The sequence below is a fragment of the Mauremys mutica genome, chromosome 1 (assembly GCF_020497125.1).
Source record: "Mauremys mutica isolate MM-2020 ecotype Southern chromosome 1, ASM2049712v1, whole genome shotgun sequence".
NCBI lineage: Eukaryota > Metazoa > Chordata > Testudines > Geoemydidae > Mauremys > Mauremys mutica.
Genome location: NC_059072.1, coordinates 316,069,063 through 316,096,368, shown reverse-complemented (window position 1 = coordinate 316,096,368; position 27,306 = coordinate 316,069,063). Strand labels below are relative to the sequence as shown.

At 42.2% G+C, this 27,306-nt stretch overlaps 1 protein-coding gene across 2 annotated transcripts in view; it reads left to right on the top strand.

Moving 5' to 3' along the window:
* The window catches only part of PDS5B (PDS5 cohesin associated factor B), a 220,802-nt gene that overhangs the window by 73,923 nt on the left and 119,573 nt on the right, over positions 1-27,306 (top strand). For both annotated transcript variants that reach the window (XM_045016151.1, XM_045016156.1), the window contains exons 8-10: positions 19,445-19,560; positions 22,043-22,137; positions 23,520-23,665. In XM_045016151.1, coding sequence (XP_044872086.1) covers positions 19,445-19,560; positions 22,043-22,137; positions 23,520-23,665 — 357 coding nt within the window. The remainder of the gene's footprint in view (positions 1-19,444; positions 19,561-22,042; positions 22,138-23,519; positions 23,666-27,306) is intronic.

Genomic DNA, 27,306 nt, shown 5'->3' with positions numbered 1-27,306 from the left:
TAAAATGTTTAAGAAGTGTCATTTAAAATTAAATTAAAATGTAGAGCCCCCTGGGCCGGTGGCCAGGACCCGGGCAGTGTGAGTGCCACTGAAAAGCAGCTTGCGTGCTGCCTTTGGCACCCGTGCCATAGGTTGTCTACCCCTGGTGTAGTCATTTGGGCTTGGGCTGTATCCTGAGCTCTGGGATCCTCCCACCTCTGAGGGTCCTAGAGCCCAGGCTCCAGCCTGAGCCAGAACGTCTACACTGCAGTTCAACAGCCCCTTAGCCTGGGCCCCGCAAGTCTGAGTCTGCTGGCACGGGCCAGCTGTGTGTTTTTTAATTACAGTGTAGACATACCCGCAGGCAGATGCTGATTTGAAGAAAAAGAAATCCAAGACCAGGAAGACTGCTTTTGAGAAAAAGCAAAGATATCCAAGATTCCATTAAAACTATAGACTAGTTACCTTTTCCTCTAGTTTTAATTCCATATTAGAGGAGGAACTAGCCCCCAGATACATTGATAAAATGTGGTATTCTGCAGATAAAAAAGAAAACACCAGAGCTTCTCCCTTATCCTGTTCTTTATATTTAAATAGCCAATGACATAAACTGAAATTTTATAGGTCATCAAATTCTAAGAAAAAGTCATTGAGACCTAAAAAGGGAAAAAATACTTTCCTCTCCTTCTGGAAGGCCAGTGATCTTATGCTGGGCAGAAACCTTGGGAGGAGAGAGGGTAAGACATCTTCAGTTAAAAATGTTTTTAAAACTCTACTCACATGGTTAATTACCAGTCTAGATCTTTTCCCCTAACAGTCTGACAAAGGAAGAGAAATGAGAGGAGGAAAATATAAAAGGCTTAGACAACTCAGAAGTATTTTTCATCTGCATCTAAAACACCCATGTCCCACAGCTGTCTGTAGAGAATGTTATCCAAGAGGAATGGGCATACTATGCTAAACCTAACTTGTTGGAGAACCTTGCTAAAGAGTTTATATTATCGATCAGAGCAGAGGGTCATGTGCTCCATTGCAACAACCACTAAATGCTGATGCAAATTAATTCATTTTCTCTCCAAGAAGTTCCCTGTGTTGCCATTCCTTGCAGCCCTCAAGAACATGCACAATTATGGCTCATAGTTATTGATGTAAAGTTCAGAAATTTAATTATTTTTGAGGATGAGGTTGTTTTGCTGTGCTCTCCAGGTGGCTTGGATCCACTCACCAGGTCTTGGTCCTGTAGTGTTGGCCAGAAGATTGGGCTTAGATTTTCCATTCAGACTCCCATGTGTCAAGGAAGAGTTTGTGTCCCGGTCTGTGTTAATGCTATGTCAATCCAGCCTGATTTAGAAGATCAGGAAGGAGAAATCAGTTATGCTTCTAATTGCCCCTGGCTGTTCAAGGCAACCTCATTTCTGTGATGTAGGCAATATGTCAGCTGGCCTGCTCGTCTATTTCCATTGCAGAAAATACCTGTTGTCACGTGGACTCATTCTACATCAAGATGCAAAGGGGCTGTGTACAAATTTGCACTGAAATAACAAGGTGTGAATTAAAACCAGATTAATTATTTTCAGTGCAAGTTTGTCCATGGACACTTATTTGGAATAAAAGTAGCTAAAATCAATTTAGCTAATCCACATATATTCCAAAATGTGTCAAAGAAAGACTTGTACCCAAGTAAATAAATCAGTTTTAGTAGACATTTCATGATTTGGGGGCTAGTCTCTGTGTACACCAACCGTAAATGTAGCTGCTTCAATTTTAAAAGGAGAGAGTTAAAAAATAGAGGCTATTAACATGTTAGTCTTGCCAAATTACTAGTATCAAGGAATGCATCAACATATTCTATAACTTGGTCTCAATTCAAATTTTGGTGTAAAGGCCAGGATATTTTTTCCTATAAGCGCCAAGGTCAGTGCTTGTTTTAATTTCTGCAAAATGGGCTCACTAGGGATTTTAAAACCCCAAATTTAAGTTCAGATGGAGGCTATATTTCAGCATTTGTGTGTCAACAGGCTTTCACCCATGTATCAGAAAATTGTGTAGTGAGCGTGTCCAATTATTACTCAAATCATAGAACACAGCCATAGGTGAACGTTTTCCTGAATACTCTCACTAAGCACCAATTTAGAACCTCTGAAGTGTCAATGAAAAAATTTTTTTTTAGTCGTCATCTTGTCAAGGAGGATATCTGAACTAAGGGCATTATCTGTTGAACGTTAACATTGTATACTTTGCAAGTAGAAGATGGTTCTTTTAATTAATGTGGAGTTTATTCCTAAAATTGAATATCCAGTTTTACAGATTGAAGGAAGTTCTCTTTTCTAAGATCTTTTCATTCTCTGGAGGAAAGCAATGGCATACCCTCAATTTAAGATGAAATTACACAGATCATCAGGCCTTCTTAAATAAAACTTTATTTGTACTTTATCACCCAGTATATAGTGAGCCTTGGAATGGATCCTAAGAAGGCTAATTTGGAGTGGTGTTGATGTGTACAAAGCAACAAGTCCCATGCTTTAAGTATGGCCAGGAAGGAATTAGTCCAGATGAATTAACCATATGGATGTGCACCAGAGCTTCTCCCTTATCCTGTTCTTTATATTTAAATAGCCAATGACATAAACTGAAATTTTATAGGTCATCAAATTCTAAGAAAAAGTCATTGAGACCTAAAAAGGGAAAAAATACTTTTCCAGACGACCTACACAAAATTTAAAAGTTGCATTCCTCTTTAAGACTTAAAAGCACACCAACTTAAAAATCACCTATGTATGTTTTTTACCTATTACTGTAACATTTAGTTCATGGTTTTTTTAATTGATTTTATTATACTGGTGTAAACCCTGTGTGGACACACTTATTTTTATTTAAGAGTGGTTTTCAGGTTAGCTTAAACCTGTTCCTAGTAAACTTAAGCTAAATTGACATAAGTCTGGTTTAAACTGAAATAAGTGGCCATGCAGCCTTTGGTACCAGTGTAACTAAAGTAAATTTAAATCACACCTTAGGTTAGACCATACAACTTTCTCATGTAGACAAGTCTCATGTAGACTTCTGTATGTTTCATTTAGTAGATAGTGTGGTTAATAAAAACTGAAGTAATACAACTTCCCTCCTCCGCATCGTTTTGTGAGGAAATGTCATGTTCACTTGTAGATAAAATCAGAAAGATCTGGACTGCACTGTTTCTGTGGCTGTGCTTGGATGTAGTGGAGAAGGGGCAGCCACAGGGAGCCATTTGCAGCTCCTGTCAGAGGCCCAGCACTGGTGACAGAGCAATAGGGGGCCTTCTCTAACTTATACCTTTGGACAACTGTGTGTAGTGGGCTGTGCCTCCTTCACATTACCACCTGCCTTCAGCACCCACTCCTCTCCGTGGTTATGGGTGATGGCAGCTGGCGTACAGGTGGCTATGCTACTTATTCCACCTTTATGCTAGCAGAGATTCCCTCTACTCAGGAGAATTCTGTGGGAGTTCTGGTTGGCTTAAGTTCTCCTTGCACTGCTTTCATGGAGAAAAGTGAACTTAGTCGACTGGAGACTCCGGCCCTTTGTCTTCTCTACTTCAGTCGGTGTTGCTCCTTGTGAGGAGTGTTAAGTGATATTGGAAATATTTTGAGCTACAAACTGTGTGCTTTGGACATATGTCTTTCCAGACTGGTGAAACCCAGCTGGGAAGAACTTGACCCATTGTTGATGGAGAATGTTAATACACTGAATGACGTGGTCACACAGAAGCTTTTGGTGGAGCTGAAAATAGAGCTCAGGACTCCAAAATATATGTCCATAGATCATTTTTGGGTTTGGTTTCATTGTTTACCAATTTTGCAAATTTTTTTCTGTTTGAAAGGGAGTTAAATATCTTAGCTGCATATAAATCATCATCCTCATTTATTAATGGGCCCTTTCTAGCTTTTTCTCTAACGCTGCAAACCACCCCCATGTAAATATCTGTATTCAGATATGTAATTTCTAAAAGCCTTCACATTCCCTTGAAACTTTTTCTGTAGCATTAAATGTTGTTTGGTTAGTCTCTAGGATTTTTAAGAAAGTGGAGGTGTTTGTGTATGTTGTGCTTATACACTGGTTTGTATTACTGATTTTAAGAGATACTGTTAGGTGATTGATTTTAAAAACAGTCAAATTTTGATTAACATGATTACTTCAAAAACTTTAGGTGTCTAAATCTTTGAACAAATTTGCTATATATATATAGAGAGAGAGAGAGAGAGAGTATACAAAATCTGTACTATGATGGTTTGTTCATACATATTGATGTTTATTGAGCAAGCACACTAGAATGCTTGATATCAGGTTCATCCACTGTTTTTGAAGATATATGCACTCTTCCATTCACTTTTCTAAAGCATTAGATTTCAAATTTTTCTTTTGATTGCCCACTTCTTAAGATAAACAATTTCTCCTCAATCTTGATTCCCTACCTTCTGTGTGGCAGTTGTTGTTGTCGCTTATGGGACAGTTGTCCACGCAGCAGAGACTTGTTCTTCTTTTCCTTCCTCTCACTATATCATATCACATTTCCTTCATGATTCTTACTAATGCCCGCATTCCTGCCCAATATAAAAATAAAAACAAAAACAAACCCAACAGTACAGTAATGGTAACTCATCATTATATTTGGTTGTATTTTATATCCTGCTTTTCATCTTTTATGCCTTATGTAAACCCTACAGGGCCAGAATCATCTTCCTATCAGTATTTGTATAGTACCTAACAGAATGGAGGCTTAATCTTGATTAGGACCTTTGGGTATTACCACAATGTAAATGTTATGTTTAATAAAGTAAGTAATATAAGAAAAAATTAGGAAAATAAGATGAACATCAAATAACTAACTGTAAATAAACTGGCTTCAGTACAGTGTGTTGCTGCTTCACTTATCATAGAAATGTAGGGTTAGAAGGGACCTCAAGAGATCATCATGTCAACCTCCCAGCACTGAGGCAGGTTTAATATATCTAGAATCTAGAGCATAGGTTTTTGTCTAATCTGGTCTTAAAAATCTCCATTGATAGGGATTCCACAGCCTCCTCATGTAAACTGTTCCAGTGCTTAACTGTCCATATATACACCTCTACCCTGATATAACACGGTCCTCGGGAGACAAAAAATCTCACCGTGTTATGGGTGAGACCGCGTTATATAAAACTTGCTTTGCCCCCGCTGTTCCTTGTTCCCTGACCACCGCCTCCAGAGACCCCCATCCCTAATCACCCCCAGGAACCCATCCCCTACCCAACCCCCCTGTCTCCTGACTGCTCTGACCCCTATCCACCCCCCCACCCTCTGACAGGCACACAGCGGTGGGAAGCAGAGCAGCCTGGCCCCAGTCTGCTCCACTCCACCAGCTCCCAGCCGCAGCACTCTGCTGCCCGCCGTTGGTGAGTGTGGGGAGGTTGGGGAACGGATGCCCCCCGCTTTCACCTGTGGCGGAAAGCGGAGCAACGTGGCCCCAGCCAACTCTGCTTTCCTTGCCCCAGCCATGTCGCTGGGGGGGGGGGGGTGTTGGGGAAAGGTCCTGCACTCACCTGCGGCGGGAAGTGGAGCATCATGGCTGGGAGCTGGTAGAGTGGAGCTGGCTGAGGCTGGGCTGCTCCGCTTCTTGCCGACGGTGAGTGTGGGGAGGTTGGGGAAAGGATGCCCTCCGCACCTACCTGTGGCGGGAAGCGGAGTGCTGCGGCTGGGAGCTGATAGAGCGGAGCGGGCTGAGCCAGGCTGCCGCTTCTGCCACTGCTGGTGATTGCAGGGAAGGAGGGAGGAAGCAGAGCGGGCTGCTCCCGGCCCCCCGCTAATCCCCCGGGCCACTCTGGGACTGCGGGCCCCCAAAAGTGCCCTCCCACAGCTCCTGCCCCCCAGACCCTGGGCAGGGGGAGCCCCTGACTGCTCCCGAGACCCTCTGCCCCTTATTGAACCCCTCGACCCCGGCCTGGCCCGGCACCCTTAACATGCTGCTCAGAGCAGCATGTCAGAGCTTTACTGCATTGTATGTGAACCCATGTTATATCGGGTCGCGTTCTATCGGGGTAGAGGTGTAGTTAGAAAGCTTTTCCTAATATCTAGCCTAAATCTCCCTACTTGTCCTACCCTTGGAAAACAATTGATAACCATCCTCCTTATAACAACTATTTAAATATGTAAAAACTATGAAGTGTCCCCCATCTTCTCTTATCTAGTCTAAACATGCCCAGTTATTTCAATTTTTCCTCATAGGTCAGGTTTTCTAAATCTTTTATCGTGTTTGTTGCTCTCTTTGCCCCCTCTCTAATTTGGTCACTTCTTTCTTAGAGTAGTGCCCAAAACTGGACACAGTACTCCAGCTGAAGCTTCGTTAGTATCAAGTAGAGCAGACCAATCGCCTCCCAGGTTTTACATATGACTCTTCTGTGAATACATCCTGAAATGACATTTGTCTTTTTTGCAATAGCATCACATTGTTGACTCACTTGGTTTACGATCCACTATAACTCCAGATCCTTTTAGGTAGTGCCACTGCCTGCTCAGTTATTCCCCATTTTATATTTGTTCATTTGATTTTTCCTCTTACATCCTACTCCTCTCTAGTGCCCAATTTTGTATCTGAGTGTTTTCCTTTGTATTCATTATCACTGCATCTTTCCTAGTTTACAGCCCATACTGCTTTAATTTGTCCAAGGTAATTTGCAAATTGGTTTTGTCCTTTGCTATGTTTGCACATTTCCAGTGGTTTTGTCCTTTGCTATGTTTGCACATGACAGTGTTGCTGTCATTTTCAAATTTGGTCATGGCTGAATTTACATTAAAAATAACTCCCAACAAAGTAGGGCATGAAAGTCATGAAGGAGGCTGAGGTGAATGTACTGGGCTACAGTTAGCAGGTAGACTCACTGTTTGACAGATACAGACACTCATAGATGCACCTCTGAGGGTCACCTGGAAATAGTTGGTGTTCAACAGTGGTCCCCAGTGTGCAGTTTGATTACTGTGAAATTGACTGTTTTGATAGCATTGAATAGTTGCTATGAGGATTCAGTGGTCCCCAACCTTTTTGTGGCCAATAGCACATTCATGTTTTTAGAAAAGTGTGGTGGGAGCCAACAATTTTTCAAGACTTATTTTGCATTTGTATATTTAAATAATATGAAAACCATCATATTTACCATTACATAATACATGAGTCCATAAGATTAAAAAAAGGTAATTTTGCATGTAAAAGGTATTAATTAAATTATTCGCAGTGACCCTTTCACTTTACCATGTGAATTTGCTTTTTTTATCTACCTGTAAGAAAAATTAAGGAGTTTTTACAAAATAAATATCATAAACAGTTTTCATCTTTTTTATTTAAAAAAGTAAAACGTTGAACTGCTGGTCCAAATATATATATTATTCTTACTTTAACATCGATAGCTAGTTATGGTTAATTAAAAATATTCTTTGTATAGTTACTTGTATCTGGATTTCAATAAACAAATATGAAAAAAAGTTAAACACAAGTTAATCATATGCTCTCATCAGCACTTAATGGAAAATAGGTATAATTAATTCACGTGGTTTTTCTAATAAAGTCAGTGTGATTTTTGGCACTGCATTTCTTCAGCCAATTTTTTGTAGTTGGGAGAATAGGATGATATTCCCATTCATAAGCAATTGTTAAGATGGGCATCTGTAAGCCGAGATTTGTATTTTGATTTTATGATGTTCATTGTTGAAAACAGAACTTCGCATAGATAAGTGGAACCGAAATAAGATTTTATTTTGTATGCTACATTTTTTAAGGCAGGAAACATTTCGGTCAACTACATTCCAAAAGTTTTCATCTGTTGCACAGGATTTTAGAACAATATCATTTTGAAGGTCCAAGATCTCTAGTTCCATGTCTTTTGTTCTTTCTTGAATGAGACTCGCAATTGATGTAGCCATTTCTGTTACCTCTATTTCGCAAGTAAAAGGATTCACAGGAAAGGCAACTACAGGCTCAATGATGGTGAACTGTTGAAATCTCTTTTCGAATTGTTTGAATGTGGATAACAGATGGTGATGGGTTAAAATCACTTTCACATACCATTTTCTACATACTTGGGAAATGTACGAGAGACTTCATCTTCATATGTGACATCCACAAGATCAGTTTTGCTTTGAATGATTTTACAGAACCTATATTTTTCTTTTGAGCCACATGTTTGTCTTTTCCCTGGAACTCAAGATTTAAAATGTTCAATTTGTCAGTGATGTCGGCAAGAAAAGCCAAGTCCATTAACCAGCTGGAGTCTTCTAGTTGCTCGAAGTTCTGATTTGTGGACTTCAGAAATTATTTGATCTCTTCAGTTAGGCTTAAAAAACGTGCAAGAACTTTACCTTTGCTCAGCCATCGTACTTCTGTGTGCAAGATAAGATCAGATTGTTTATCATCATCTTCCAACAGGGCCTTAAAAGGTCTGTGTTGCTAAGGTTTCACTCGAATAGTTAATTATTTTAATAATGACATTCATAATGTGTTGAAAAGAAAGAACTTTGATTCACAAAGCTTTCTGGTGGATAATGCAATGATAAGACAAAGTTTGGAAAGGATTCATTTTTCTTGCAGAGTACAATGAATCCATTGGTGCTGCCCATCATTGCTGGTGCCTCACCAGTGGTGATCGCAGACAGTTTGTGTAGTGGCATACTAATTGATGTTGCATATGATATGAATAAATTATAGTGCTTGCATGAGATTTGATCTTGGATGAAGAACTGGCTGAAGGAGAACCCAAACAAGACAGAGATGATGTTGGTGAATAGAGGGGAAGGCACTTTTGAAGAACTTGCAGCGATGGTGCAGTCTCCATTGGTTGAAGATACACACCCATAATCTAAGGGTACTCTTGTATTCCCTGCTGATGGTGACCTCCCCCCACCATGTAACACTTTCTACCATGCTTGCTTGGCTAGGAATCTCCATCCCATTCTGGTGGATGAGGATCTGGTCTCTGTTTATGCCTTTGTCACCTCTTGCCTGGATTATAGTATACATAGGCATGAAGCCTTCAGCACTTATGAAAAACCAACTTGTTCAAAACGGTGCAGCAACACAGTCTACTACAAACATATCAGATTTGTCCTCTGCTCTCTACTCTGGCTTCCCATAGGATTTCAAGGTCTCAGTCCTTATTTTTGAATCACTGTGACTATCTAAAAGATCATTTAAAACTCTGGGACTAAGAAAGTGGTTAATAACTATGCTCCTCTGATAGAATGGAACGCTCAACAATAAGAGCATAGCTTGTATGTGTGTGAGACAGAGACTGCCCTCAGGGAAAGTTGAGACTGGGAATGATCTTTCTCAGGAACTAAGAACCATTACAAACCTCACCACTATTCTGTTGCTGACCATGCTGTTGATGGTCAGGCCTAATGGGGAAAGTGAGAATTTGGCTTATCAGTTAGAGTTGGGGCCACAATGTGTAGAGTCCAGGAAACGAGCTGAGGGTCAGTACCGGACAGACAGAAGCTGAATGCCAGAACTTGGAGGGTCAACCGGAGTCATAAACCAGAGGTCGAGGGGAGAGGATGAGAGAACAAACAATATGTGACAGATGTGAAGTCACATTGCTTAATGTACTACTGGAAGGTGCTGATACTATGGTGATGAGTACAATATAAACCTCTAAATAGAATTGATACCGCAGAGTCAAAGTCTCCAGGATTTAAATCCTGTCCAACCTACAAGACAGCTGTCCCCATTAACTATCTAACCACTCAGTGACAGACTTGAAGGTGGCAATTTTGCAACAAAAAAACTTCAAAAACAGACTCCAAAGAGAAACTGCTGAACTCAAATTAATATGCAAATTAGATACAATTAACACTGGCCTAAACAGAGACTGGGAATGGTTGGGTCATTACACTAATTGAATCTATTTCCCTATGTTAAGTTCTCCTCACACCTTCTATGGGCCATCTTAATTATCACTTCAAAAAGATTTTTTTCCTCCTGCTGCTGATAGCTCATCTCAATTGATTAGACTTTTCCTGTTGTTATGCATACTTCCACCTTCTCATGTTCTCTGTATGTATAAATGTCTCCTGTCTGTGTGTTCCATTCTATGCATCCGAAGAAGTGAGCTGCAGCTCACGAACGCTCATGCTAAAATAAATTTGTTAGTCTTTAAGGTGCCACAAGTACTCCTGTTCTTTTTGCAGATACAGACTAACACGGCTGCTACTCTGAAACCTATGGAAACTAAGTGCCTCTTCTGCCTTTGTGAAGTAAATATGCTGGACAAGTGCTCAATATGCCACTTGTTTCAAAAGAGGACACAAAGCAAGGGAATCAGCTCTTAAATTCTTCCTTGTGGAAAGATCGATGAGAGCCTCTCCTGAGCTCTAGAGGAAGGAGACTGGACCAGATAATGTTGGTGGTAGTGGTGGTAAGCCATAGGTCCACCCTAAGCTCCACAGCCACTGATTGGTGAAAAAGTCTTACTACTCAATTGTAGTAAGAGCCTCCAAATTCTTCTTTGCTCAGTCGTCAGACGAAAGGGGGAAAAAGAGCATTCTTCCCAGGGTGATTGGAAGATGTAGATCTCCCTCACTGACACGGAGTAGGTCCAAGCCAGGAGGCAGTTCCAGGGCCGGATTGGTGCCAATTGATATTTGAACAATCTCAGCGCCACTTACACAAGCAACTCATCTCCCATCAGCATTGAAGTATCCACCAATAAAGCACCTAGTGCCAACATCTGTGCCTTTTTGTTCATCTTCAGAAACACTTGGCACTGAAAGACTCAGAGGTGGTACCAGGGTCCCTTATACTGATTATGAAGCACTCCATCCAATCACTTGTAGCACTGACTACACTCCTCACTAATGTGGAGGAATTGCTCCAAATGAGATTTCATAATTTGCTAGCGTCAAGGACAGAGTGGTTTTCTGAGGACTGGTGAGCTATTGCTTTTTTTCAATGACTTTGGCAGGCATGTTTCTCTGAAGGAAACATTAACAATTTCATTAGTAGTGGGGATAGTTGTTAATCAGTAGTTTATTTTTTTTTTCTTCTTCTTCCAGTTTGGGGTCTGTTTCACAGGTTGTTCTGATATTTTTAGGAATCCTTGTGCTTCAGCAAGAGTGATGAGCCAGACTCAGTTAGCATCATAGAATCATAGCACTGGAAGTGATCTTGAGAGGTCATCTAGTCCAGTCCCCTGCATTCAAGGCAGGACTAAGTATTCTCTACACCACCCCCAACAGGTGTTGTCTAACCTGTTCATAAAAATCTCCAATGATGGGGATTCCACAATCTCCGTAGGCAATTTATTCTAGTGCCTAACCACCCTGACAGTTAAGTTTTTTCCTAATGTCCAACCTGAATGTCCCTTGCTGCAATTTAAGCCCATTGCTTCTTGTCTTATCCTAAGAGGTTAAGAAGAACAATTCTTTTCCCTACTCATTATAACAACCTTTTATGTACTTGAAAACTGTTATCATGTCTCCTCAGTCTTCTCTTTCTCAGACTAAACAAACCCAATTTTTTCAATCTTCCCTCATAGGTCATGTTTTCTAGACCTTTTAATCATTTTTGTTGCTCTTCCTCTAATTTGTCCACATCTTTCCTTAAATGTGGCATGGGCACCCAGAACTCGCCACAATACTCCAGTTGAGGCCTAATCAGAGCAGAGTAGAGCGGAAGAAATACTTTTCATGACTTGCTTGCAACATTTCTGCTAATACATCCCAGAATAATGATCACTTTTTTGCAACAGAGCTACACTGTTGACTCATATTTAGTTTGTGGTCCACTATGACCCCCAGATCCCTTTCCATAGTACCCCTTCCGAAGCAGTCATTTCCCATTTTGTATGTGTGCAAGTGATTGCTCCTTCCTAAGTGGAGTACTTTGCATTTGTCCTTATTGAATTTCATGCTGTTTTCTTCAGACCATTTCTCCAGTTTGTCCAGGTCATTTTGAATTTTAATCTTATTCTCCAAAGCACTTGCAACTCCTCCCAGCTTGGTGTTTTCTATGAACTATAAGTGTACTCTCTGCCATTATCTAAATCATTGATGAAGATATTGAGCAGAACCAGACCCAGAACTGATCCCTGTAGGACCCCTCGTTATGCCTTTCCAGCATGACTGTGAATCACTGATAACTAGTCTCTGGGAATGATTTTTCAACCAGTTTTGCACCCATCTTATAGTATCTCCATCTAGGTTGCATTTCCCTAGTTTGTTTGAGGTGGTCATGCGAGACAGTATCAAAAGCTTTACTAAAATCAAGCTATACTGTGTGTACTACTTCCTCCCCCCCATCCACAAGGCTTGTTACCCTGTCAAAGACAGCTATCAGGTTGGTTTCACACCATTTATTCTTGACAAATCCATGTTGACTGTTACTTATCACCTTATTATCTTCTATGTGTCTGCAAACTGATTGCTTAATTATTTGCTCTATTATCTTTCTGGGTACAGAAATTAAGCTGACTGGTCTGTAATTCTCCAGGTTGTCTTTATTTCCCTTTTTATTGATTGGCACTATATTTGCACTTTTCCAGTCTTCTGGAATCTTACCCGTTTTCCATGACTTTACAAAGATAATTGCTAATGGCTCAGATATCTCCTCAGTCAGCTTCTTGTGTATTCTAGCATGCATTTCATCAGGCCCTGGTTATTTAAAGACATCTAATTTTTCCACATCAAGAGGTGCAGTGCTGCCTTAGTCCTTGTATTCCGAGTTGGAGTTGGACTCGTACCACTCTGATTATAGCAGGAGCAGAAGGTCATCCTTCAGGCACCATAGGAGGTGCTGACCGAGGCAGTGGGCCCTTCAATGGCAGAACCCAGCTCAGTGACCCTTCTGGACTCCATGGGCTTTCCACCAAGCCCAGGGTTGGAGCCAACGCTCTCGCTCAGGTGCCACTTCAGTCGTGTCTGCTACCTTTGTTCCACCACGTCCAGCTGCCGAGCAGCTACCTCCGGCATCGGTACCAACAGCAGTGTCCCCTTTGGCAGTGCCCTCGGCACCAAAGATCTAAGTGGCTCAAATCCTGGTGCCAGTGGTGCCCTAGGCACCAACTCCGGCTCCTGTGATGGCACCAGCACTGATGCCGTCATCAACACTGCTTGCACTGAAGTCGATGACCACGGCGCAGACACACCACCTGAGAGCGCCTCCAGCACCAACGTGGGGTGCGACGTTGATGCCAGTGCTCTTCTCAGCACCAACACCAGCGCCGCCCAGCCCATCACTGTCCCCACTGGCTCACATGATCCTTCTAGTGGGGACGGAAGGGAACAACCACCTCCCTTAGTGGCTTCATCCTCATCTTCCCCGGATGAGGCGCTCATGGGCGCTACCATTGCCCCAGCCCTGGAAGACTCCAGGGTGTTGCGGCAGTTGCTGTGCCAGGTTGCACAGGGTCTGGGTATTAAGACGGAAGAAGTTATGGACAATGCAGATGCTATTCTGGCCCCTTACCGCTAATTAAAACCATCATGGACATGACCAAGACCCTGTGGCAGATCCTGGCCTCCCTATAATACTGCCAAGCGCAATGAGTGGCGGTACATTGTGCCCCCCAAGAGCTATGAACACTTATACACCAACCCACAAGCTGACTCTCTGGTGGACGCTGCAAACTGGAGAGAAAGAGGCAGGGTTTCCAAAGCCCTTCCCCCAAGAACAGGGATGCAAAAAAGCTTGAGCTATTCGGGCAGAGGTTCAACTCCACGGGGGGACTACAACTCTGCATTTCCAACCAACAGGCCATCGTTAGCAGGTAGGCCTACAATACTTGTTCAGTAGTGGCTAAGTTTAAGCAGTTGCTCCCCTTGGACTCCTGGGCCGAGTTCTCGAGAAGGGGAGGTTGATCTCCAGGGTGTAACCATGAGAAGGGGCTCATGGCTCCAGGTATCGGGTCTCCCCTTTGAAGTCCAACAAACGATACAGGACCTGCCTTTCGAGTGTGAGACACTATTTTCTGAGAAAACAGACAAAAGGCTAAATTGTCTGAAGGACTCCAGAGCCACCCTCAGGTCATGGGGAGGGTCTGTATCTCCAGTCAGTGGAGACACATCCTCCCGCAGCCTACCCAGACGTTCGGTCAGCAGAACCACCAAGATGGCTTCAGAAGGCATAACAGAAGTGGCAGGAGAAGGTCATGTCAACCTTCTGGCCAGAGCTTGGGAAATCCAAAGTTGTCTTTGGGGCCCAAGCATGCCTTTTGAAGGCATGATCAAAGACAGTGTGCCACACCTGGCAATGGATCCACCCCGCCTTATTTTCTCATCCTGACTATCCCCTTTCTACCATGCATAGTCCCGTATAACCTCGGACTGATGGGTGCTCCACATGGTAGAGAGGGGATATTCCATCCAATTCTGTGCTCTCCAGCCCTTCCACCCCCCTTCCCTGTCCCTTTTCAGGTACCCTTCTCACAAGCAACTCCTTATCCAAGAGGTGCAGTTGTTCCTATCTTTAGGGGCAATGGAGGAGATTCCTCAGGAGCACAGGGCCAAGGGCTTTTATTCCCGGTATTTCCTAATACCAAAAGCCAAAGGAGGCCTCAGGCCCATCCTGGACCTGCAGGAACTCAACAAGTTTATAAAGAAAATCAAGTTCTGCATGGTCTCTCTGGCCTCCGTCATTCCCTCATTGGATCCAGCAGACTGGTATGCTGCCCTTGACTTGAAGGACATGTACTTTCATATTGTGATTACTCATCCCCACAGGAAGTACCTCAGGTTCGTGGTGAACAACACCCACTACCAATTCACAGTCCTCCTGTTAGGCCTGTCAGCAGCACCTTGAGTTTTCACAAGTGCATGGCAGTTGTTGCCATGTTTTTGCGCAGGCACCATGTTCATATGTTTCCTTACCTTGACAACTGGCTTCGCTCGAAGGAGGCTCAAGTCAAGTTTATCGAAGCCACCTTCTTCAACCTGGGCCTCCTTTTAAATGAAGCAAAGTGCACTCTGTCCTCCGTCCAGAGAATAGAGTTTATAGGGGCAATATTGGACTTGACCCAGGCCATGGCATACCTGCCACAAGGGAGGTTTCAGGCCCTCACTGATAAGTTTCCCACCACAACAGCAAGAAACTTCCTGAAGCTTCTGGGACACATGGTCACTGGGGAGATTGTCTCCTATATGTCTTTCTGCCCATGTCACTTGTTCACAAGGTGCTCCTTAAGATCTGGAGGGAACAAGCTTAGGTTATATTGATAGCTCCAGCATGGCCCTAACCTCACCGGTACACATTTCTCCTAGACATGTCTGTGGAAGCCCCAGTCACCCTGCCGCTCTTCCCGGACCTTCTGACGCAAGATCATGGTCATCTTTAACATCCGAACCTCAATTTCCTTCACCTCATGGCGTGGAAGCTCCATGGGTGAACCTGATGGAGCTGTCCTGTTCAGAACAGGCTAGACAAGTCCTCCTTGGCAGTCCTCTTCCATGAGAGCCACCTATGTTGCCAAGTGGAAGACATTTTCAATCTGGTCAGCGCAGCACCATTCGTCCCCGACTCTGGCTCCGGTGCCACTTACTCTGGACTATCTTCTCCATCTGAAGCAGCAGGGGCTTTTATTGTCATAAATAAGGGTGCATTTAGCCACCATGTAGGCCTTTCACCTGGGTGAGGAGGGCCGCTCGATGGTTGCTAACCCTATGGTCAGCCGGTTTTTAAAAGGGCTCGACAGGCTATATCCTCATGTCCGACAACCTGCCCCAGCCTGGGACCTCAACCTGGTCCTTTCTAGACTAATGGGACCACCCTTTGACTCCTTGGCAACGTGCTCCCTCCTCTGTCTCTCTCAGAAGGTGGTGTTCCTGGCGGTGATAACTTCGGCCAGGAGGGTGTCTGAATTCAGGGCCCTAACCTCAGAGCCACCTTATACTGTGTTCTACAAGGACAAGGTGCAGCTTAGACCTCATCCTGCTTTTCTTCCAAAGGTGGTGTTGGAGTTTCATATCAAACAGGACATCTTTCTCCCGGTATTCTACCTAAGCTGCATTCCAGCGGCAGGGAGAAGACACTCCACTCTTGGTGTCCACAGGGCGCTAGCCTTTTATATTGAGAGAACGAATCCGTCAGAAAATCAGCCCAGTTATTCGTAGCAATTGCAGACAGAATGAATGGTCTGCCCCTGTGTCATCACAATGCATTTTGTCACGGATCACATCCTGCATCTGGGAATGCTACAACCTGGAGGGGGTTCTCGCACTCCTGCTTGCTGCGCAGTCCACCAGGGCACAGGCTTTGTCAACAGTATTCCGGGCACAGGTTCAGGAAATCTGTAGAGCAGTGACGTGGTCCTCTATCCACACTTTCACCATGCACTATGCGATTACTCAGCAGGCCAGAGATGATGTGGTTTTTGAACGAGCAGTGCTCCAGTCATTGGACGACTCTGACCCCGCCTCTTGAACTTGGGCTTGTGAGTCACCTGATTGGAATCCACATGAACAAGCACTCGAAGAAAGAATGGTTACTCACCTTGTAACTGTTCTTCGAGATGTGTTCATGTCCATTGCAATACCCACCCTCCTACCCCTCTGTCAGAGTAGCTGGCAAGAAGGAACTGATGGGGTGGCTCTATTTGGGCCCCATGAAGGTGCGACTCCAGGGGGCGCCTAGGCCGACTACTGTGCACGTGCGCGCATACTCACCTGATTGGAATGGACATGAACGACACATTTTGAAGAACAACAGTTACGAGAAGGTGAGTAACTGTTCTTTACACTGACAAAAGTGACAAAGTTACACTGACAAGTGACAAAAGCCTTAGAGCAGCTACACTAGAGACCTTACAGTGGCATAGCTGTATTGGTTACAGCTGTGCCACTGTAAGTTCTCCTTTAACCATAGCCTTTTGTTTTATTTCCTTCACTCAGCTTCCAAGCCCACAGGAGTTGCTTCCTTGCATGTAGCATTTCTAAGGTGCAATAGGGCCATTAATCAATCCTTTGTATTATGATGTTCCTTGATGGCCCATTTGATTTTGATAGCCCTTCTGGATGAGTGGGGGAGAGAGATGATTCCTGTACCTGAGTTTATAAGTTAATATCAAACATTTTCAGAGTTATAAAGCAAAACTTGCATATTTTCTTATAGCATGGAATACTGACATTAAACGCGAGACTGAAGCATGTAGCAATTTATAGGCATTTCATATAGTTTAAACACTAAGTACATTCTTATAAAACTAATACCTGTTTTGAGTAAAACTAACATACAGCTGAACTGGTCTGGTCTCTAGATATGAATTTGTTAGTTCTTAGCTAATACCTCCAGTCTTGGTGTGAGCTGGCATCTGGCTTGCCAGTGTCAGTCAGATTCTGAAATTTATATGACATAATTAGGAGTGATGCTTCCGTGTATGGTGGTATGCATGACTTTTCTCCCTGTAAGGAAAGTAGATATACACATAAGAATAGATAGATTGTAAGTATCACATAGTGCTAGTCTGTGCAGACCTTTGGATTTTTGTTTGTTTTGTCCAGGTGGTTAGGCAGGAAATCGCACAAGTAGACAAATTCTTGCCATGAGTTTGGAAAAGATGCTGTAGTCTTGGAACTTGTTGAAGCCAATGACAGACAAATAATCCTATAAACTGATTAAAAGAGCAAAAGCTGAAAAATAGTTTTCTTGAAAATATTGCCACCACCTCCCTTATTACCACATAATAGAATGGCAGATTTGGAACTGGAACACTCAGCTGAAAAAATGGACAGATAAATACATAGTTGTAACAGAATAAAATCATACTGTTGTTGCCAGTTCTTGCTAATACTAAAGCAGAGTCATAACCAGGGAATTAATTTGTTAATTTTAGAAGTAAAATATATTTAATTATTCTGTTACCAAATAAATACGGTATTCAAGCCTAAGGGTTGTCTCCATTCTCATGTGAAATTCCCAGTATTTATATGAGCAACATATTTTGGATATGGCTATTTCTTAGAACTACAGTTACATTGCAGAGCTGAGCATGTTCACTGTAAATATGTGAAATATTTTCAGATTTTGGAAATTCTGGAGAGTGTAGTGGTGCCTACCTACAGATTGGGACATTTTGTAGTGGCCAGAACTCCTTTAAAATGGTATTGCTGGAAGCAGGAGACACCATCCAACTTGGGGCAAGCCCAACTTTCTGTGCTTTCCCCACACAATAACCATTGGTATGTAGAATATATCGAACCAGCCACAGCAGGGCACCAAGTCAGATTAGGCAATGCTAACGAAGACCACCTTGCCCTCATTTCTTGATGATAGAAGCTAACTCTAAAGGAGGCAAACGGTTGGACCGATATGGTAAGGATGTCTATGATAGTAGAACAGTACCTTCCTGCCTCAACACTCCCCTTGTATTATACCAGCAGGAAGGAGACTGGAGAGTGGGAGGAGCCAGGAGTGCCCAGCTAATGACTGTGGAGGGGCAAAGAAGCAGCATTTAACTGCAAGTGTAGCCATGGGATAACCTTTTCATGTTTTCTTAGTTTATGCAAAAATAAACGCATGTTGTGTGGTGAATTGTAAATGTATGGAAAGCTAACAAATGTGACATCTCTACAGTATATTTTAAACTGAAAGGATATGTTCTGTACTTCAAGCAGGTGGAAATGAAAATTAATAATAGAATATTTAGCTAGAATATCATTTTGAACTGTGTAGGAGCACATTTAATTTCCAGCTCAAAGCATAGTTTTAGGAAGTGGTGTAGTTTTGGGAAGTGCTGAATTATGAAAGCCTACATTTTCAAAAGTAACCAGTGTGTTTGGGTGCCTCAGTTGGGAGACCCAAGTTTTGAGATCATTTTAAAGCGGCCTGATTTTTTTAAAGTTTGTTGTTCATCACTTTCTGAACATGAGGCCTCAAGATGTCCAAAGTTGGGCACCCAAAAATTTGAGGCATCTTATCACTAGTTTCTTTTGAAAATTTATGCTGAAGAGCTTTCAGTGACAACTCCATAAAATCATAGGGGCAGTGAACCTTACTCCTTGCTGAGGTTCTCATATCAACAGTAGGAGATATGCAGAGCATTTTTATAGTATACTTGTAGACAGTATTCTAAATTGTTTTAATGTTGCGTTTTATCTCATTCGTTATCTGCCTAAGTTTGGTTGTATAAGTATGCCTAATTCTTTTTCTGTTTTTAACAAATACAGATAAAAAAATATTAGCAAACTGTTAATGAGGGTTGAAATAATGTACATAAGCCTGGTATTCTTTTAACAGATTTGTATTATTGGGGCACTCTACATTGCATCTTTATTTGAACTTCCTTAATTTCCATACTAATTTCTTCATCTCCATGATTAATAGTATTTTATCTCTTTGAAACACAGATTGCTGTATACCAGAACTGTATATCTTAATCTGCATTTTAATTTGTCTGAAGATAAATGTATGTAATGTAAGATAAATATGTAAAAGTCATTTATACAGTTTTTATTTTTGAAAAATGTGTTCATTTTCCAGAGCAATGACAATGAAGAACGTCTGCAGGTTGTAAAACTACTAGCAAAAATGTTTGGGGCAAAGGATTCAGAGTTGGCATCTCAAAACAAACCACTTTGGCAGTGCTACTTGGGGAGGTATACACTGTTTTAGTTCCCTTCCCACAGGGATGAACAATGAAGTATAATTCAACATTTTACAAATTTCCTATATTTAAAATAAGTATAATCTATGGATAAGTAAGAATTTTATTCTGCTGCTTGCTCTGAAATATGACACAGATAATATTAAAGATATTACATCTGTGATTCTATAGAGCTAATAATTATAAACCAGCCTGTTCCTTTACTTATATTTACAATATTAAAATTATATATTGTATGTAATTACACATGTATAATTTTAATATTGTAAATATTATATTATATATTTATTATATATAAAACTATGAAATGAGTTTATAACTTTTAAAATAACATCAGATGGCATTGGTAGTATCTGAGAGTTTTAAGAGATCCTGAGACTTTATATACTGTATGCTTAAAATACAATGTATCTTACTGAATAATAATTGCTGTGTTTAAAAATATTGGTATAAAGACTGTAGTGAAAGCGTACTTGATGTTGGGTCAGTGCTAATCCCTGTAGATTAATGCAAGTGGGCAATAGTTTATACTGCAAATAATATTACATCATATTAAAATGATAAAATATCAGTATTGAGGGAAATTTAGATAAAAATTTTAGAAAATTTAAATGTAGAAGTGTTGTTTTGCCTGAAATTGTCTTTGAAGACACTATCAAACATGTTTTCATACTATATTTAAAAAAATACTAGATGCTAATTGGGCCTAGCAAAAATACTTCATTGTAAAATAAAATAGTAATGAAGATGTGTTATTTCTCTGTCATCAACTAATCACAGTGGCTGTTTTAAGAAGGTTACAAATTTGAAGACTCAATATTTGTTTTATAGCATCTTTTAAACATTTGAAAAAATAAGTAACCAGTAAAGTTACATTTTGTAATAAATCCGTTGTAATAAATCCATTAAAATATAGTGTAATTGTAGATTTCTATTTTTTAAATTGTGCTAAATCTTTTTATTGTATAGCTTTATTTCATTCAAATGTCATCTTTATTGTACCACAAGTTTTTCATATATGCTGTTAAATGACATTAGAGCTGTTGTCACAATCTTGAATTTATATTTTTAAAGATTTGGACATTTAAATTTATTTAATTTAGATAATTTTAGATTAGAGATTTTGAAAATTTAGAGATTTGATTTTTTTCCGAAGAATTCCCTTTTTGAAAGGCATTTGATTTTTTTCAAAAGGTTTCCTTTTGTATAGTATCTTATTAAATTTGTATTTGATCATATTACAAAATAATTTAGAGTTGGATAGTTCTATAGGACAGTTCCAATCAAAATCAAACATGAGACTAGATTTTGTATTTTCAGATGTCCATACACTTCTGTTGAGACTGTTTTGAAAGTTTTAACTACAGACGCTACCCGACTTACACAGGCATTCCGTTCCGGAACGCCTTGCATAACTCGAATTTTGCGTAAGTCAGAAACGTGTCTCCGACCATTATACTAAAAAAAACCAAAACAAAACAAAAAAAACCCCTCCTCCTATTTCTACTTTACGGAACTTTTCCCGTAAGCTCGGATTTGCGTATGTTGGGTTTATGTAACTCGGGTAGCATCTGTACTTTTAAAGTGGTCCATCTTTAAACAGATTCCTTTTAGGTTACATTTGATGCATATAGAAGCCTAATAATGTTGCCTTACATTATTCAGTTCAAAGAAGAATAGTTTGGGATTGACAATTTAGGAAACTATTTTTTTTAGTGAAACCCATGTGATTCTTCATATTACTATTTAAATACTTGATGTTTATAGAAATGGTGGACAGTGGACCATCTATATATTTTTTTAAACCAATGTCTGCTACCCATAAGTAAATGTCATTTGTGTTTGTGGGAGTTTTTTGTGTTCATTGAGGAAGATATTTCCATTAGTAAAGGGCAAATAAATTAACTATATATAAATTTGAAATATTTCCAAGTTTCCTTTTTAAATAAGACTTTGCAAGACCAATCAAATTATCGGTGTAAAATTAAGGGCGTCCATTTTATTCATGCATCCATATATGAGAAGCATAGACACAGTTGGAAAAGAAAAAAGGGCTAGAAAACAGCTACATCTATTTTGTGTTCACTTAAGTTAGATTGCTTCATGCTGCCTAAGCTAAATGTAAAAGCAGATAGTGGTTCCTGGAGCACTTTGCCCAATGTCCCAAAACCTTCTAGTCTAATCCTAGTTATCAGTTCATCAGCTGAATCTGCAGCCCTTAGAAATCAAATCAAAGACGTAGAACTTAATTGTATGTATACAAGGTTGCATGATACAAAAGGACAGGAAATGGGAAGGTGTTACACTCTCACATTTTCACTTAAGAGTCTCTCTGAGTTTAAGATCAATCTTGGACTATCACTATTTCAGTGCTTTGTATATAGAAATAGGCACAGTGCTTTGATGAAAATGAAATAAAATGTTGTTACACATACATCTTGATTTATTAAATACAGTGTTTGTTCTTAAAACAGGTTTAATGATATCCATGTACCTATCCGGCTTGAATGTGTGAAATTTGCTAGCCACTGCCTTATGAACCATCCAGATCTAGCAAAAGATTTAACAGGTACCTGTTTTTTATTAATATTCAAGATTTTTTTATCTTGTTCTCAGGGGTAATAGTATAATTAGGTATCTGGTTACTATTGTGGCTTTGCAACATTTGTGAAAAATGAGGTTTTGAAATGTGCTGGTTAAGTGGATTTTTACAGTGAATGAAATATGAAAAAGCTGATAAATATGAGCAAAGATGAATTTAAGATTTTGGACCAGATTATTCTTGTATTTTTAGTAATTAATAACTACCTAATCACCACTGCCTCCGTGATCTTCACAGAATATAGTATGAAGTGTTTCAGATAAGCAGAGCAAAATAACACAGACATAGCTGAGGAAATCTTTCAACTAAACTTTCAGGGCATTATTTTCAGTCTTTTACTAAACAAAAGGTTAATTGTATTCCTTCTGTTGTCCTTGAAGTCAGGTTGAGTTGACTTTTGCCTGCTTTCATGTCTGATACTAGACTTTCTGGCTTACACTGTGGAACGCTTTGAGATATGGAGGAGAATAGTGGATTTGTATTGCTTTTTTTCCCCCCGGAATTAAGTTTGTGTCATTGAAAAATATATTTAAGTTCCAACCTTTATAACTATGGATCAGAACTTTTTTGTGTCATTATTCAGTAAACTTTAAAACCGTTTTCATTACTGTGTCCTTTAGGTGAATTCTTTTAGAAAATATTGTTTTAGGCAAATTATACTTTAAAAAAAAAAATAAATAAAAATAAAAGCAAAACCACCCACACACCCTGGTAGGAATAGCATTCAAATTTCAAAGCCTCTTTAAATGCAAGTCAGGACTTCATTATTTCTGGATCTTCATTATTTCTGGATGTTGTCTGTTGGACTGTGGCTTGCTGCCAGTAGCATTAATAGTTATTGTTTGCGATGATCAACTCATTTTTCTTTGATCACTGAACAATGATCAAGGTGCAATGACTTCTCGTCACCTATCAGTTTTGTACAAATTTGATTAAATGACTGTACTGGCAAAAAGGTTATGTATTTTTATTACTGATTCTGAGCTTTCCCCCCCTGTATTGTTTTTTAAATATTGGTGATCAACCAGAGGAAATAGTTACCAGTTAGGGATACCCTGTAGTCTGGGAAAGAAAATCTTAATCTCTATATCTGAATGAATTAACTATTAACAAAAATAAAAAACTTCTAATTATAGATGAGAGCTGAGAGACTAATAGTGGAATAAAGTTTGCTAAATAAGTGGCAGTTCATCTTACCTTATGATGAATTCAGTGACTTTATACTTGATGTTTGAAATAGTGTAAAATGTGGCTGACTTTAGTCATATTTCTTTAATCAGTCTCTAGGGAATTAAACACAGTTAACGCTGCATAAATATTTCATTTTAATTATAGTATTTTTCTTTCAGAATACCTTAAAGTAAGGTCACATGACCCTGAAGAAGCCATTAGGCATGATGTTATTGTATCCATAGTTACTGCTGCTAAAAAAGATCTTTTGCTTGTCAATGATCACCTACTTAATTTTGTAAGAGAGAGAACACTGGACAAACGGGTAAGACATGTAGTTTAGTTCTAATAGTGATTAATCGTGTTCGTCTCAAATACCTTGTAATAAATTTAGCGTTTTGTTTTTAGATAAGAAATAACCTTCCTTTTTAAAAACACCCAAATTAAAAACTTTAATTTGAACAGATTAGAAAAACTATTAAATAATACAAAAACATTTGCTGTTGATAGTTTAAAGTTTATTCATCTCAAATTTCCAGTTTTTAAAGTATTTTGAAGTCTAATGGTAAAAAAATGTTAAAACCAAAGAGAAAAATAACTTGTCATTGAAAGATTATTGGTGAAATATCTGGTAACACCATCGTATGTGTCTTTGTCAAAGACAGGTAGACGACAAACTACATTGTTTGTCGTATTGCATCATAGAGTAATAGAGTGTTCACTTGAGTCCACTTTCTTCTCTTCCTCCTAGGGCAGGGGTAGCCAACCTGAGCCTGCGAAGGAGCCAGAATTTACCAATGTACATTGCCAAAGAGTCTCAGTAATATGTCATCAGCCCCATATCAGCTCCCCCTGCTCCTAGCGCCTCCCACCCACCAGCAGCCCTGCTGATCAGCACCTCCTCCTCCTTCCCTGCACCTCCCGATCAGCTGTTTTGTGGCATGCAGGAGGCTCTGGGGAGGGGGAGAAGTAAGGGCACGGCAGGCTCAGGGGAGGGGAGTGGGAAGGGGTGGAGTGGGGGCAGGGCCTGTGGCAGAGCCAAGGGTTGAGCAGTGAGCACACCCCGGCACATTGGAAAGTTGGCTCCTATAGCTCCGGCCCTGGAGTTGGTGCTTATACAAGGTACCGCATATTAACTTCTGAAGAGTTGCATGTGGCTCCGGAGCCACAGGTTGGCCACTCCTGTCCTAGAGCATGGGAGAATGGGTGTCACCCATTCAGCTCTGAGAAATATCCCTTCTTCAAGTGAATGCTTATGTGTATTCCACAGTAGGTGTGCGTGCTTGCCACGTGCACCGGTGCCGGAAGTTTTTCCCTTAGCAGTACCCGTAGGGGGAAGCACCGCTGCGACCCCTAGAATGGCGCCTCTGTATTGCGCTGTAACAGGAGCTGCGCACTCTCCCCACCCTCAGTTCCTTCTTGCTGCTGGTGAAGGTAGTCGGAATGTTACGCTCCAGCTTTGCTGTAGCTCTCCTATTAGCCTTAGTAGTACTTGTCTTTTCCAGTAGTTGGATAACTTCTTTAGTTAGTTGCCTGGTGCAGGGCATGCCCCAGGCTTCAATTCATCTGACTCCTGTCGCAGTTCTGTGCCAAGAAGCGACTTGCACACTCAGTGTCTCCGCTGCTTGGGCAAGACCCACGTTACAGACCGCTGTAAAATCTGTAGATCGTTCAAGCCTTGAACTAAACAAGAGAGGGATATCCGGCTCCAGGCCTTGCTAATGGAGTCTGCGTTGGCACCGGCATGCCGTCCGCACACGGCACCGGGCACCGTGTCCTTGGTGTGGAGTGAGGCTCCCTCCACCAGCCGGCACCGCTAACCCGCTAAGAAACAGGGAAAGACTCAGCGGCGCTGACAAAAAGACAGGGGTGAGGCCGGACCGGAGTTGGGCAGCCCACAATCCCCCTGGGGACCCAGACCTCTGACTCGTGCTGAGTGGAGTAGCCTGGTCCCGTCCGCGCATGGCTCTCCCGAGGTGAGAATGCCATCATCGCCGGAGGCTGCACAGGCCACATGTTACATCCTCTCCCTTCCGGTGCCGGGTGTGCCGCTTGAGACAGGTACCCGGCCCCGAGGGAAGCTGCCGTTGGGAGCACACAAGCCCTCCCTGGCAGGACACAGTCCATGTTCCGAGGACCGCGTGCTGCCCCATTCGACGAGGTCTTCACTTAGCTCGCGTCAGCCCTCCACTCCGCTCAGATTGGCTGACTCGCCCGCGCGGGATGACTACGAGAGCAGCACTTCCGACGAGTACCGCTCCTCGTCGTTGAGGTCCAGATCTCAAGGTCAGCACCGACACGACCATAGACGCTCCCGCCGCTCTTATGACACCGTGCGGTCAATGGTGACTTCTGCTTCAGCACCCAGCTGCCCGTCCCCGAGCTGCACTGCCCCTCAAGAGCAGTTTGCACTGCCCAGTACCCAAGCCAGTCAGTGGCAAGGGGCACCGTGGCAGGGGCAATGGTATCAATGGGCACCATGGCCACAATTACGAGACCCCGCTCGGTAACTGGAGCATCCCACGCCCATTTGGTGTGTCCGCCGCGACAGAGTCTAAAGTCGATGGGTACCGAGCAGGCAGTACCGGGCCTGGATTTGGTCTTGGGGATCGAACCACTGGCACCTCCCGATGCCCTGGGAGCCAGACCGGCCCCCTTGCCGAAGGAGACCATAGTGGCCCCTCCACCCATTCTACAGGAGGACTTTAAGGCTCCTCAAGAGCTCCTAAAGCGGGTGGCCTCAAATCTCCAACTCCAGGCTGAGGAGTTGGAGGAGCCAGCAGACACCCTTTTCAATGTGCTGTCCTCCTCGGCACTAGGCCGTGTGGCCCTACCTCTCCACCAAGGAGTAGCCAACATATTGACTGCTCTATGGCAAACCCAGCTTCCCTGGCACCTATCTCCAAAAAAGCAGAGAGAAAGTACTTTGTCCTGGCTAAAGGACATGAGTACCTGTACTTCCACCCAGCACCCAACTCCTTGATGATGGAGTCAGTCAACGACCGGGAATGCCACGGTCAGCCTGTGCCCACCCCCAAGGACAAAGACACCAGGAGACTGGTTTCTTTTGGCAGGAAGGTTTATTCTTCCTCGAGCTTCCAGCTCAGGATGGCCAACCACCAAGCCCTGTTGAGCCACTATGATTTTAACTTATGGGGGTCTCTACCGAAGTTCGAGCCTCTTCTCCTGGAGCGGGACAGAAAGGAGTTCAAGGCTCTCTGGTTGAGGAAGGGGCAGCAGCAGCGAAAGCAGCCCTCCAGGCCTCCTCGGACACAGCTGACATGGCAGCCCCATTCGATGGCCTCGGCCATATCTATGCATAGGGCGTCCTGGCTTCTGATGTCCGGTCTGTCTGCAGCGTCCCAGTCCTTGATGCAGGATCTTCCCTTCAATGGGAAAGTGCTGTTTGCAGACCAAACCAACGTCCGCCTGCATGGAATGAAAGATTCCCGCACCACCCTGCAAACTCTGGATCTATATGTCCCACTAGCAAAGGACAAACCTAGGCCGCAGACCTCAACGCCTCCTGCTAGGGGCAGATAGGAGCCCCCGCCTAAGAGACCGAGGGAGCAGAGACACAGGTCCCAGTGTCGTCCTGCTCGGCCCCGCGAAGGGCAAGAGTCAGTTTTGACTCTTTGCGGGGGGCCACTGGGCCTGTTGCCACAGAAGCCTCCCAGTTAATAAAGTTTGTATTCTGCAACCATTTATCTGCATTCTGAGTGAAGTGGTCCCATATAACGTCAGACCAGTGGGTCCTAAGCACTATTTCCAGGGGCTACATGTTGCAGTTCGCCTCACCCCCACTCCACCACCCTCCGCCCCGGGAGAACCTCGGGGAACCGGAACATGCCCCCCTTCTAAGCCAGGAGGTGGCACACGTCCTCGGGCGCGGTGGAGAGGGTACCGGTAGAATTCCAGGGCAATGGGTTTTACTCTTGATATTTCATGATCCCGAAGGCAAAAGGC